The 13229-nt window shown below is 46.3% G+C and overlaps 1 protein-coding gene across 1 annotated transcript; it reads left to right on the top strand.

Moving 5' to 3' along the window:
• The first annotated feature begins 9676 nt into the window (after positions 1–9676).
• LOC135551348 (G-protein coupled receptor 20) lies at positions 9677–10810 on the top strand. Its single transcript, XM_064982569.1, has 2 exons — positions 9677–10627; positions 10664–10810. Exons 1-2 carry the CDS (start codon positions 9677–9679, stop codon positions 10808–10810), a joined length of 1098 nt encoding a protein of 365 aa, XP_064838641.1.
• The last annotated feature ends 2419 nt before the right edge of the window (positions 10811–13229 follow it).

Genomic DNA, 13229 nt, shown 5'->3' with positions numbered 1-13229 from the left:
CCTCGGCCTAAACATGAACACCACAGTTAACTTCCACAAAGCTGTGAACAATCTGAGAGACAAGGCAAGAAGGGCCTTATACACCATAAAAAGGAATATCATTCGACATCCCCAAAAATATTTGAATCAATTATAGAACCCATTGCCTTTTATGGTTGTGAGGTCTGGGGTCCACTCACAAATCAATAATTCATCAAATGGGACAAACACCAAATTGAGACTATGCATACAGAATTCTGAAAAAAATATCCTCAGTGTACAATGTAAACACTAAATAATGCACAGGAAGTGATTCCCAAACCTTCCATAACAAAGCCATCACCTACAGAGAGATGAACTTGGAGAAGAGTCCCCTAAGCAAGCTGGTCCTGGGGCTCAAACACACCCCACAGAGCCCCAGGACAGCAACACAATTAGACCCAACCAAATCATGAGAGAACAAAAATATCATTACTTGACACATTAGAAAGAATTTACTAACAAAATGAGACAACTGGAATGCTATTTGGCCCTAAACATAGAGTACACAGTTGCAGAATACCTGACCACTGTGACTGACCCAAAATTAAGGAAAGCTTTGACTATGTACACTCAGTGAGCATAGCCCTGCTATTGAGAGAGGCCGCCGTAGGCAGACTGGCTATGTGCACACTGCCCACAAAATGAGTTGGAAACTGAGCTGCACTTCCTAACCTCCTATCAATTATATGACCAAATTAGAGACACATACAGTATTTCTCCCAGATTACACAGACCCACAAAGAATTCGAAAACAAATCCAATTTTGATAAACTCTCATATCTACTGGGTGAAATACCACAGTGTGCCATCACAGCAGCAAGATTTGTGACCTACTCCCAGTGGAGGAAAAGGAAAATATCTAGACACTTTATATTGGTCCTCAGAGAGACCTACCTGTATGTTGGTGTATTTGCCAGAATGAGATAAAAGAAAGCTTACATCTTATTCTATTCAGAAATCAACGAGTACTGACAGTATAATGATTAGTCAACAACTGGGATTTCACCTCAACTCTTCAGAGAGGTATTTGTTCAACTGAATGACCAGGGCCATTTTGATGTAATTGAACTGAATCTGTCAGTGTAGAGGTGTGGTGATTGGTCAAGTCCCAGGTTTAAACCAGCCATGTACTGCACTATACACCATGTCCGCTGTACTTAACCTGGATGCCATCAGTGTGCTGTATATCCATCTGCCTGGTTGGTTAATGTACAGTGAGGTTGAAATCTGTATTCGTCACTCTGGAGCACCAAGGCATTCTGCCAAGTTACTAAAATAATACCATTCCCTCAGTCCACTTGATAAATTAGAAAACAGAACCGTTTACAGAACAAGTGGAGCAAATTAAGAGTAATATATTTTTTGGAACCAGACCAAGACTAGTGCTCGTCTTAATAGTAACCTCAGTATCCTAACGGAAACCTTCTATCTATTTCTGTGTTATAAGAGGAAAGTAGGCTATAGACTGGAAACATCTACACTCCATCCAGTCTACATCTACACTCTCCTCAGTCTACATCTATACTCCATCCTGTCTACATCATCACTCCATCCAGTCTACATCATCACTCCATCCAGTCTACATCTACACTCTCCTCAGTCTACGTCATCACTCCATCCTGTCTACATCATCACTCCATCCTGTCTACATCTATACTCCATCCTGTCTACATCAGCACTCCATCCTGTCTACATCTATACTCCATCCTGTCTACATCAGCACTCCATCCAGTCTACATCATCACTCCATCCTGTCTACATCAGCACTCCATCCTGTCTACATCATCACTCCATCCAGTCTACATCTACACTCTCCTCAGTCTACGTCATCACTCCATCCTGTCTACATCATCACTCCATCCTGTCTACATCATCACTCCATCCTGTCTACATCATCACTCCATCCAGTCTACATCATCACTCCATCCTGTCTACATCATCAATCCATCCTGTCTACATCTATACTCCATCCAGTCTACATCAGCACTCCATCCTGTCTACATCATCACTCCATCCAGTCTACATCAGCACTCCATCCTGTCTACATCATCACTCCATCCAGTCTACATCATCACTCCATCCAGTCTACATCAGCACTCCATCCTGTCTACATCATCACTCCATCCTGTCTACATCAGCACTCCATCCTGTCTACATCATCACTCCATCCAGTCTACATCAGCACTCCATCCTGTCTACATCATCACTCCATCCTGTCTACATCATCAATCCATCCTGTCTACATCTATACTCCATCCTGTCTACATCAGCACTCCATCTTGTCTACATCATCAATCCATCCTGTCTACATCATCACTCCATCCAGTCTACATCTATACTCCATCCAGTCTACATCATCACTCCATCCTGTCTACATCATCACTCCATCCTGTCTACATCATCACTCCATCCTGTCTACATCATCAATCCATCCTGTCTACATCATCACTCCATCCAGTCTACATCAGCACTCCATCCTGTCTACATCAGCACTCCATCCAGTCTACATCATCACTCCATCCAGTCTACATTTACACATCAGTCTACATCATCACTCCATCCAGTCTACATCATCACTCTATCCAGTCTACATCATCACTCCATCCAGTCTACATTTACACATCAGTCTACATCATCACTCCATCCAGTCTACATCATCACTCTATCCAGTCTACATCATCACTCCATCCAGTCTACATCATCACTCTATCCTGTCTACATCATCACTCCATCCAGTCTACATCAGCACTCCATCCAGTCTACATCATCACTCCATCCAGTCTACATCAGCACTCCATCCTGTCTACATCATCACTCCATCCTGTCTACATCATCACTCCATCATGTCTACATCATCACTCCATCCTGTCTACATCATCACTCCTTCCTGTCTACATCATCACTCCATCCTGTCTACATCATCACTCCATCCAGTCTACATTTACACATCAGTCTACATCATCACTCCATCCTTCTACATCATCACTCCATCCTGTCTACATCATCACTCCATCTTGTCTACATCATCACTCCATCCAGTCTACATCATCACTCCATCCTGTCTACATCAGCACTCCACCCTGTCTACATAATCACTCCATCTTGTCTACATCATCACTCCATCCTGTCTACAGCAGCACTCTCCTCAGTCTACATCATCACTCCATCCAGTCTACATCAGCACTCCATCCTGTCTACATCATCACTCCATCCTGTCTACATCAGCACTCCATCCTGTCTACATCATCACTCCATCCTGTCTACATCATCATTCCATCCTGTCTACATCATCACTCCATCCTGTCTACATCATCACTCCATCCTGTCTACATCATCACTCCATCCTGTCTACATCATCACTCCATCCTGTCTACATCATCACTCCCTCCTGTCTACATCATCACTCCATCCTGTCTACATCATCACTCCATCCTGTCTACATCATCACTCCATCCTGTCTACATCATCACTCCATCCAGTCTACATCATCACTCCATCCTTTCTACATCATCACTCCATCCTGTCTACATCAGCACTCCATCCTGTCTACATCATCACTCCATCCTGTCTACATCATCACTCCATCCTGTCTACATCATCACTCCATCCTGTCTACATCATCACTCCATCCTGTCTACATCATCACTCCATCCTGTCTACATCAGCACTTTTGTGAAACCGTCATAACTCCAGACAGTTTCACAATATCAGCTCAATCTCATGTAATATTATTTAGCATTTTTATAGCGAACAAACGACTACTCCCATAGTATCTTCCCCTATACAGCCATGCAATCCACCACCCTCTATATGTTCTCGTTTGCTGACACTTGCTATCCTTCTGTCTAGGCTTGGTATGTGAACTGTTGAGCAAGATTATGTGCTTAGACTCCTGTCATTACATAGACAGGCCCTCGTTGAGTCAGAAACCCCAGCAAAGACAGCTAGCCACTGTGAGCTAAACAATGCTTTTCCACTTGAAGTACCTTCCTCTTCACACACCATGATGGCATCTCTTGAGGCCCATTTGAAATGCTCAAAATATCTTTGTGGTTACCTTTAGTTCCAGGCACTAATATCCACTTATCCATGTATTTATTTCATGGCCTATACTAATGTCTACTTCATTTACTGTATTCAATCATTTTATTTACACAAACACTTTTGTCCAGGAGCAGCAGAGCCCCTAATCCTTGGGGCCGTGACGTCACAGCTGAAGGAAACTTGGGAGGTTCTTCCTCCTTTAGTGTCCTAACCCAGGGGGAAATGGGATTAGTACCGCCGGGGGACTCCACTGCAGTGATGGAGTAGAGTGGAAAGGGAGAGAGGCCCAAGGCAGGAGTACACTGACTGAGAGTCTGAGAGACTGGACACTGGGAGACTGCCTAGTGAAATCTAACATACTGGGAGATATGAAGATGCACCTTGAACGATTTAAAGGATGTAGAGAGACTTTCAGAGATTGATTGATTCTGAGAGAGAGAGAGAGACATTGAGACAGGAAAATCTCAAACCCAAGGATAATCCAAGCCTCTAAAGGAGATGGTTTGTTACAGGGAATGGACATAAAATGATTTTCAATCCTAAAATAATTTTGACATGGTGTGCTGTGGTGTGAAATACTCCCTCTCAGCTCAACAATGGAGTGAGAAGATACATTATATAGATATCTCCTATAATAAGACCTCTGAGTACCCAGGACATACTTTAGAAAGAGTCCAAGGTGACAGAGGCTACACGGGTCTCCGGACTCTGATTGGCTAAATGAACTGGCTATAGCGAAGATCTACATCCACCCACTCTTGACAGGTTATCACGTGATTCTATCCTTGAAACAGGTAAGTTTGGAGGAGTTTTCTGTTGGCTGAAGTTGATGATGTTATTTTGATACACTTTGAATGTGACTAATGAATACATTGTGGAGATGTAGTGATATAGGTGCATCGGAATGTAAAAAAATATTCTCAGAATGGAGAATGCTCTGAAAAAATTCTGTCTTAGCAAGAGAGAGAGAGAGATAGAGAGAGAGTGAGACAGACGAGCATAATGAGATAACTCTCTCACAACAGATTGGCTACCTGCACTTGACATTTCTAGAAAGGCTTAGTCCACTGAATACTAGTTCATTCATTGTCGTACTGAACACTTACTCCCCAGACCACACAGAGGTGCACTGCGTCTTAACAAGTGGTTAAGTTGTTAAGAACAAGTTGTTCTTTTGGGCGATGGTTTGTGCGACACAAGGTTTTTGGTAAGGGTTGAGTACATTTTGTGAACTGCCATCGAAGTACGACGCTCTCTCTGAGCTCCGTATTCGTCACTGACAGCTATCTGGAAGTTCTATCTGGAAGTTCTATCTGGAAGTTCTATCTGGAAGTTCTATCTGGAAGTTCTATCTGGAAGTTCCGTCCTAACTCTTTTATATAAGAGTGTACTTTTGAAAGGTTTAAGTGTATCGTGCTTCCAAGTTTATGGAAAACGAATGTAGGCATTAGGATAGAATATTTCAATGAAGCGTTACTAATAATACACGTGGGAGTGTGAGAGCAGACTATTAGGATTAGGATTTGTGTTAAAGCCAATGGAAACTATGGAGCACTTGAACTGACTCAAGTGTCAGATATATTGGTATATTCATGTAACTAAAATAAGTATCATGTTGTAGAACATAGTGATATGTTTGTTAATGCAGTTATACGTCACACCTCGCCACATCACACCTCACCGTTTTTACACATGCACAGCAGTGTCTCAAATACAGTATCAGCTAACATGAACACCACGGGACGTCTGATCAGGGTATTGAAGAGGTCAGAACTAGCTATGGCCCAGGACATCTGATCAGGGTACTGAAGAGGTCAGAACTAGCTATGGCCCAGGACATCTGATCAGGGTACTGAAGAGGTCAGAACTAGCTATGGCCCAGGACATCTGATCAAGGTACTGAAGAGGTCAGAACTAGCTATGGCCCAGTATGTCAGATCAGGGTACTGAAGAGGTCAGAACTAGCTATGGCCCAGGGCGTATGATCAGGGTACTGAAGAGGTCAGAACTAGCTATGGCCCAGGACGTCTGATCAGGGTACTGAAGAGGTCAGAACTAGCTATGGCCCAGGACATCTGATCAGGGTACTGAAGAGGTCAGAACTAGCTATGGCCCAGGACGTATGATCAGGGTACTGAAGAGGTCAGAACTAGCTATGGCCCAGGATGTATGATCAGGGTACTGAAGAGGTCAGAACTAGCTATGGCCCAGGACATCTGATCAGGGTACTGAAGAGGTCAGAACTAGCTATGGCCCAGGACGTATGATCAGGGTACTGAAGAGGTCAGAACTAGCTATGGCCCAGGATGTATGATCAGGGTACTGAAGAGGTCAGAACTAGCTATGGCCCAGTATGTCAGATCAGGGTACTGAAGAGGTCAGAACTAGCTATGGTCCAGGACATCTGATCAGGGTACTGAAGAGGTCAGAACTAGCTATGGCCCAGGATGTATGATCAGGGTACTGAAGAGGTCAGAACTAGCTATGGCCCAGGATGTCTGATCAGGGTACTGAAGAGGTCAGAACTAGCTATGGCCCAGGACGTATGATCAGGGTACTGAAGAGGTCAGAACTAGCTATGGCCCAGGATGTCTGATCAGGGTACTGAAGAGGTCAGAACTAGCTATGGTCCAGGACATCTGATCAGGGTACTGAAGAGGTCAGAACTAGCTATGGCCCAGGATGTATGATCAGGGTACTGAAGAGGTCAGAACTAGCTATGGCCCAGGATGTCTGATCAGGGTACTGAAGAGGTCAGAACTAGCTATGGCCCAGGATGTCTGATCAGGGTACTGAAGAGGTCAGAACTAGCTATGGCCCAGGATGTATGATCAGGGTACTGAAGAGGACAGAACTAGCTATGGCCCAGGATGTATGATCAGGGTACTGAAGAGGTCAGAACTAGCTATGGCCCAGGACATCTGATCAGGGTACTGAAGAGGTCAGAACTAGCTATGGCCCAGGATGTATGATCAAGGTACTGAAGAGGTCAGAACTAGCTATGGCCCAGGATGTATGATCAGGGTACTGAAGAGGACAGAACTTGCTTGGCCCAGGATGTCTGATCAGGGTATTGAAGAGGCCAGAACTAGCTATGGCCCAGGGTGTCTGATCAAGGTACTGAAGAGGCCAGAACTAGCTATGGCCCAGGGTGTCTGATCAGGGTACTGAAGAGGACAGAACTAGCTATGGCCCAGGATGTATGATCAGGGTACTGAAGAGGTCAGAACTAGCTATGGCCCAGGACATCTGATCAGGGTACTGAAGAGGTCAGAACTAGCTATGGCCCAGGGTGTCTGATCAAGGTACTGAAGAGGTCAGAACTAGCTATGGCCCAGGATGTATGATCAGGGTACTGAAGAGGTCAGAACTAGCTATGGCCCAGGACATCTGATCAGGGTACTGAAGAGGTCAGAACTAGCTATGGCCCAGGATGTCTGATCAGGGTACTGAAGAGGTCAGAACTAGCTATGGCCCAGGATGTATGATCAAGGTACTGAAGAGGTCAGAACTAGCTATGGCCCAGGATGTATGATCAGGGTACTGAAGAGGTCAGAACTAGCTATGGCCCAGGATGTATGATCAAGGTACTGAAGAGGTCAGAACTAGCTATGGCCCAGGATGTATGATCAGGGTACTGAAGAGGTCAGAACTAGCTATGGCCCAGGATGTATGATCAGGGTACTGAAGAGGTCAGAACTAGCTATGGCCCAGGATGTCTGATCAGGGTATTGAAGAGGCCAGAACTAGCTATGGCCCAGGATGTATGATCAGGGTACTGAAGAGGACAGAACTAGCTATGGCCCAGGATGTATGATCAGGGTATTGAAGAGGCCAGAACTAGCTATGGCCCAGGGTGTCTGATCAAGGTACTGAAGAGGTCAGAACTAGCTATGGCCCAGGATGTCTGATCAGGGTACTGAAGAGGTCAGAACTAGCTATGGCCCAGGGCGTATTATCAGGGTACTGAAGAGGTCAGAACTAGCTATGGCCCAGGACATCTGATCAGGGTACTGAAGAGGTCAGAACTAGCTATGGCCCAGGACATCTGATCGGGGTACTGCAGAGGTCAGAACTAGCTATGGCCCAGGACATCTGATCAGGGTACTGAAGAGGTCAGAACTAGCTATGGCCCAGAACGTCTGATCAGGGTACTGAAGAGGTCAGAACTAGCTATGGCCCAGGATGTCTGATCAGGGTACTGAAGAGGTCAGAACTAGCTATGGCCCAGGATGTCTGATCAGGGTACTGAAGAGGTCAGAACTAGCTATGGCCCAGGACGTCTGATCGGGGTACTGAAGAGGTCAGAACTAGCTATGGCCCAGGATGTCTAATCAGGGTACTGAAGAGGTCAGAACTAGCTATGGCCCAGGACATCTGATCAGGGTACTGAAGAGGTCAGAACTAGCTATGGCCCAGGATGTCTGATCAGGGTACTGAAGAGGTCAGAACTAGCTATGGCCCAGAAAATCTGATCAGGGTACTGAAGAGGTCAGAACTAGCTATGGCCCAGGACGTCTGATCGGGGTACTGAAGAGGTCAGAACTAGCTATGGCCCAGGACGTATGATCAGGGTACTGAAGAGGTCAGAACTAGCTATGGCACAGGATGTCTGATCAGGGTACTGAAGAGGTCAGAACTAGCTATGGCCCAGGATGTCAGATCAGGGTACTGAAGAGGTCAGAACTAGCTATAGCCCAGGACATCTGATCAGGGTACTGAAGAGGTCAGAACTAGCTATGGCCCAGAATGTCTGATCAAGGTACTGAAGAGGTCAGAACTAGCTATGGCCCAGGATGTATGATCAGGGTACTGAAGAGGTCAGAACTAGCTATGGCCCAGGACATCTGATCAGGGTACTGAAGAGGTCAGAACTAGCTATAGCCCAGAACATCTGATCAGGGTACTGAAGAGGTCAGAACTAGCTATGGCCCAGGACATCTGATCAGGGTACTGAAGAGGTCAGAACTAGCTATGGCCCAGGACATCTGATCAGGGTACTGAAGAGATTCTCTATCCTAAAAAAGTCTATTAACTGCACACAATCTGTCATAAAAAATGACTAACAAAAACCCTAGTATTATTACATACTGTATAACATTAGACTAGTGTTGACCGCTTTTCATTCAGATGCTACATTAGTTCATTTAGTGTGTTTATCTACAGTGTGTGATGAGGGACACACTACCCTCACTCTGCATCACCACCATGTATGCTGACTCGCTAGGCCTAATCCCCTGTTCCTGCCCAGATTTACAAAGTCTACACAGCCCGTTCATGTATGGCCAAGATAAAGAAACGTGTGATGCTCTCACATTCTTCCAGTGTGTATCTAAGGGAGGAAATAGCTCTGGTCATTTCCTCCCAGGACCTTATTTTCACTATGAAAGCAGATATTTAACGGTGCAGAAATATCCCTGTTGAGCATACCATGGAGGGTACAGTCAAATTGTTGTGGTCTAAGGGCAATTTTCTGTTCTAGTGATTACAGTTCTAAAGAGCATATTACTTGTACTCACTGAGAAACTCAATGTTGTTCGTATTATACTGTCATATGATGACAATACTGTATTACTGTTTTTCAGAAGCAGTCCATCACTGCCTCGCAGCAATGGAGATTCTCATATCCTTGGTGGTCAATGCAACACCTGAATACATAAACAGTACTTCCAACCCCCAGTGGGGGGTGCCCTACCTGAAGAAACTAGCCCACCTGGACGAGGGCCTGTACCAGGAGTTCTACGGCCTGTGGGTGACACTGATGGTGGTCAACACCCTGATGTTCGTGGTGGGTGTGGTCCTTAACAGCCTGGCCCTCTACATCTTCTGCCTGCCCTCCCAGATTTCCTCCGCCCCTGTGGTCTATACCATCAACCTGGCGGTGGCTGACCTGTTGGTGGCGCTCTCGCTCCCTGCCCGTATTGCCCTCTACCACAGCGGTGGAGGGTGTCTGGCCTGCTCCTACGTTCACACGTTCAGCTACTTCGTCAACATGTACTGCAGCATCCTCTTCCTCACCAGTATCTGCGTGGACCGCTATATAGCCGTGGTGTGGGCCGGGGCCGGGCGCCGCTGGAGGAGCCCTGGGGTGGCTAAGGGAGTCAGTGTGGGGATCTGGCTCCTCGCCGTGGTGGTCACCTACTCCTTCCAGACCACGGAACTGGAGATCAAGGCCACGTCATGCTGCCGACTCACCGCCCTCTTTGCCCTGTCCTTCCTGGAGTTCCTGCTCCCCCTGGTGGTCATCGTGACATTCACACTCAGGGTGGCATGCGCCCTGACCGACCCCAGGCTGATGCCTCAGAGCCAGGGCCGGAGGGCCAGAGCAGTCAGGCTCCTGGTGGCTGTCTTGGTTGTCTTCTCCATCTGCTTCATGCCCTTCCACGTGCGCCAGGCGTTGGTGTATTTCCGGATGGGGGGTGACAGAGCACAGCAGGTGTTGGCGTACCATGCCACTGTGACCCTCAGCAGCCTCAACAGCTGCCTGGACCCAGTAGTCTATTGCTTGGTGACGGACAGCTTCCGCTCGGCCATGCGCCGGGCCTGCAGGAAGAGGCCAGGGGCAGGGACAGGGGCGGAGGTGGAGGCGGAGGTGGAGGCGGAGGCAGAGAGGACCAGTGGAGGGGACGTTGCCAGTGGACTAAGGAGTTCAAAAGGATCAGGGACAGCCATGGCTATCGCTCACAGTGTGGCCACACTGACTCTCACCCCCTGCACCCTGCAACAGAGGGAGATGTCTGCATAGAGAGAGGAGAAGAGTGACAGAGGGAGATGTCTGCATAGAGAGAGGAGGAGAGTGACAGAGGGAGATGTCTGCATGGAGAGAGGAGAAGAGTGACAGAGGGAGATGTCTGCATAGAGAGAGGAGAAGAGTGACAGAGGGAGATGTCTGCATAGAGAGAGGAGAAGAGTGACAGAGAGAGATGTCTGCATGGAGAGAGGAGAAGAGTGACAGAGGGAGATGTCTGCATGGAGAGAGGAGAAGAGTGACTCAGGGAGATGTCTGCATGGAGAGAGGAGAAGAGTGACAGAGGGAGATGTCTGCATAGAGAGAGGAGAAGAGTGACTCAGGGAGATGTCTGCATAGAGAGAGGAGAAGAGTGACAGAGAGAGATGTCTGCATAGAGAGAGGAGAAGAGTGACAGAGGGAGATGTCTGCATGGAAAGAGGAGAAGAGTGACAGAGGGAGATGTCTGCATAGAGAGAGGAGAAGAGTGACAGAGGGAGATGTCTGCATAGAGAGAGGAGAAGAGTGACAGAGAGAGATGTCTGCATGGAGAGAGGAGAAGAGTGACAGAGGGAGATGTCTGCATAGAGAGAGGAGAAGAGTGACAGAGGGAGATGTCTGCATGGAGAGAGGAGAAGAGTGACAGAGGGAGATGTCTGCATAGAGAGAGGAGAAGAGTGACAGAGGGAGATGTCTGCATAGAGAGAGGAGAAGAGTGACAGAGAGAGATGTCTGCATGGAGAGAGGAGAAGAGTGACAGAGGGAGATGTCTGCATAGAGAGAGGAGAAGAGTGACAGAGCGAGATGTCTGCATAGAGAGAGGAGAAGAGTGACAGAGAGAGATGTCTGCATAGAGAGAGGAGAAGAGTGACCGAGGGAGATGTCTGCATAGAGAGAGGAGAAGAGTGACAGAGGGAGATGTCTGCATAGAGAGAGGAGAAGAGTGACAGAGGGAGATGTCTGCATAGAGAGAGGAGAAGAGTGACAGAGAGAGATGTCTGCATGGAGAGAGGAGAAGAGTGACAGAGGGAGATGTCTGCATAGAGAGAGGAGAAGAGTGACAGAGAGAGATGTCTGCATAGAGAGAGGAGAAGAGTGACCGAGGGAGATGTCTGCATGGAGAGAGGAGAAGAGTGACTCAGGGAGATGTCTGCATAGAGAGAGGAGAAGAGTGACCGAGGGAGATGTCTGCATAGAGAGAGGAGAAGAGTGACAGAGAGAGATGTCTGCATGGAGAGAGGAGAAGAGTGACAGAGGGAGATGTCTGCATAGAGAGAGGAGAAGAGTGACAGAGAGAGATGTCTGCATAGAGAGAGGAGAAGAGTGACAGAGGGAGATGTCTGCATAGAGAGAGGAGAAGAGTGACAGAGGGAAAGAGGAAAATGAAGGGAATTGGAATGAGAGAGGGTGTTGCTAATATAGTGGGTTTTGTGACTAAGGCACAGGCCATTGATAAGACTGCATTGGGACGTTATATCTCTTGAGCTTTTGAAAGCCAACAGAATATACATTCTGTACAGAATTTGCATCCTGGTGTTTGCATTCTGAAGACTCATACAATAATATGCAGTGATAATGAACCTGGAGAAAATATGTGATTGATTTTAATCAGTAAAATGCAGTCTCACTGTAATGGAAAAGTAGCAGAAAAGCGTAAGCTGTTTATTTCAATTGACTGTCAATGTTATGTTTTTACATTGAGATTTTTCATATCACTTCTGTAACATCTGGAAACACCACCATATATACATCATTTGAAAAAAAAAAGTACAACTATTATCGGATCATGATGTCACCAGTTGCACAAAGGGTGAATGGTCCTTACAAGTGCATGTCCATCACAAACTGGCTTTGTTTATTGCTCCTCCACTTGATTTAATGGACAAATTGGCTCACTTGTTTATCTCACTGCACTGACTCCAGTGGCTTTCAATTTTCTCCTTGAATAACATCTCTCTTAAAGCTACAGTATAGGATTTGTAAAAAACAGCACCAAACATGTTGAGGCTAAACAGTTTGTTTACAAGCAAGCTTACATTTTGTGGTTTTGGTAGGGTGTTGAATTGAAGCTTGTGATGTGTAGTTTATATTCTTCAAGAATCAATGGTTATGTCATTCATTTAAATATATAAAAATGGATGTACCATTCCCAGATTGCCCCTTTAACTGTCACTGAGTCAGAAAATGTCATGTGGTATTCTAAAGGTAAACACTTTCACGATTTGTTTGGGACATTTCTCCATTTAGGGGGAGATGCTGTAGACCAGTGCTTTTAAATTCCTGGTCCTGGGGACAAAGGGGTGCACATTTTTGGTTTTGCCTTAGCACTACACAGCTGATTCAGATTATCAACCTATCATCAAACTTTGATGATTTGAGTCAGGTTAAAACAAAAATGTGCACTCCTTTGGGTCCCCAGGACCTGGATTGAGAACCA

This window comes from Oncorhynchus masou, chromosome 13 (genome assembly GCF_036934945.1).
Source record: "Oncorhynchus masou masou isolate Uvic2021 chromosome 13, UVic_Omas_1.1, whole genome shotgun sequence".
NCBI classification, from domain to species: domain Eukaryota; kingdom Metazoa; phylum Chordata; class Actinopteri; order Salmoniformes; family Salmonidae; genus Oncorhynchus; species Oncorhynchus masou.
Note: the sequence above shows the minus strand (reverse complement) of the source record. Positions and strands in the feature narration are given on the sequence as shown.

What these genes read in the sequence shown, in the direction of transcription:
- LOC135551348 (XM_064982569.1), top strand. Translation starts at nt 9,677, where the DNA reads ATGGAGATTCTCATATCCTTGGTGGTCAATGCAACACCTGAATACATA. An exon ending in CCTGCAGGAAGAGGCCAGGG is followed by an intron (nt 10,628 to 10,663) that starts GCAGGGACAGGG and finishes GCGGAGGTGGAG; the next exon opens with GCGGAGGCAGAGAGGACCAG.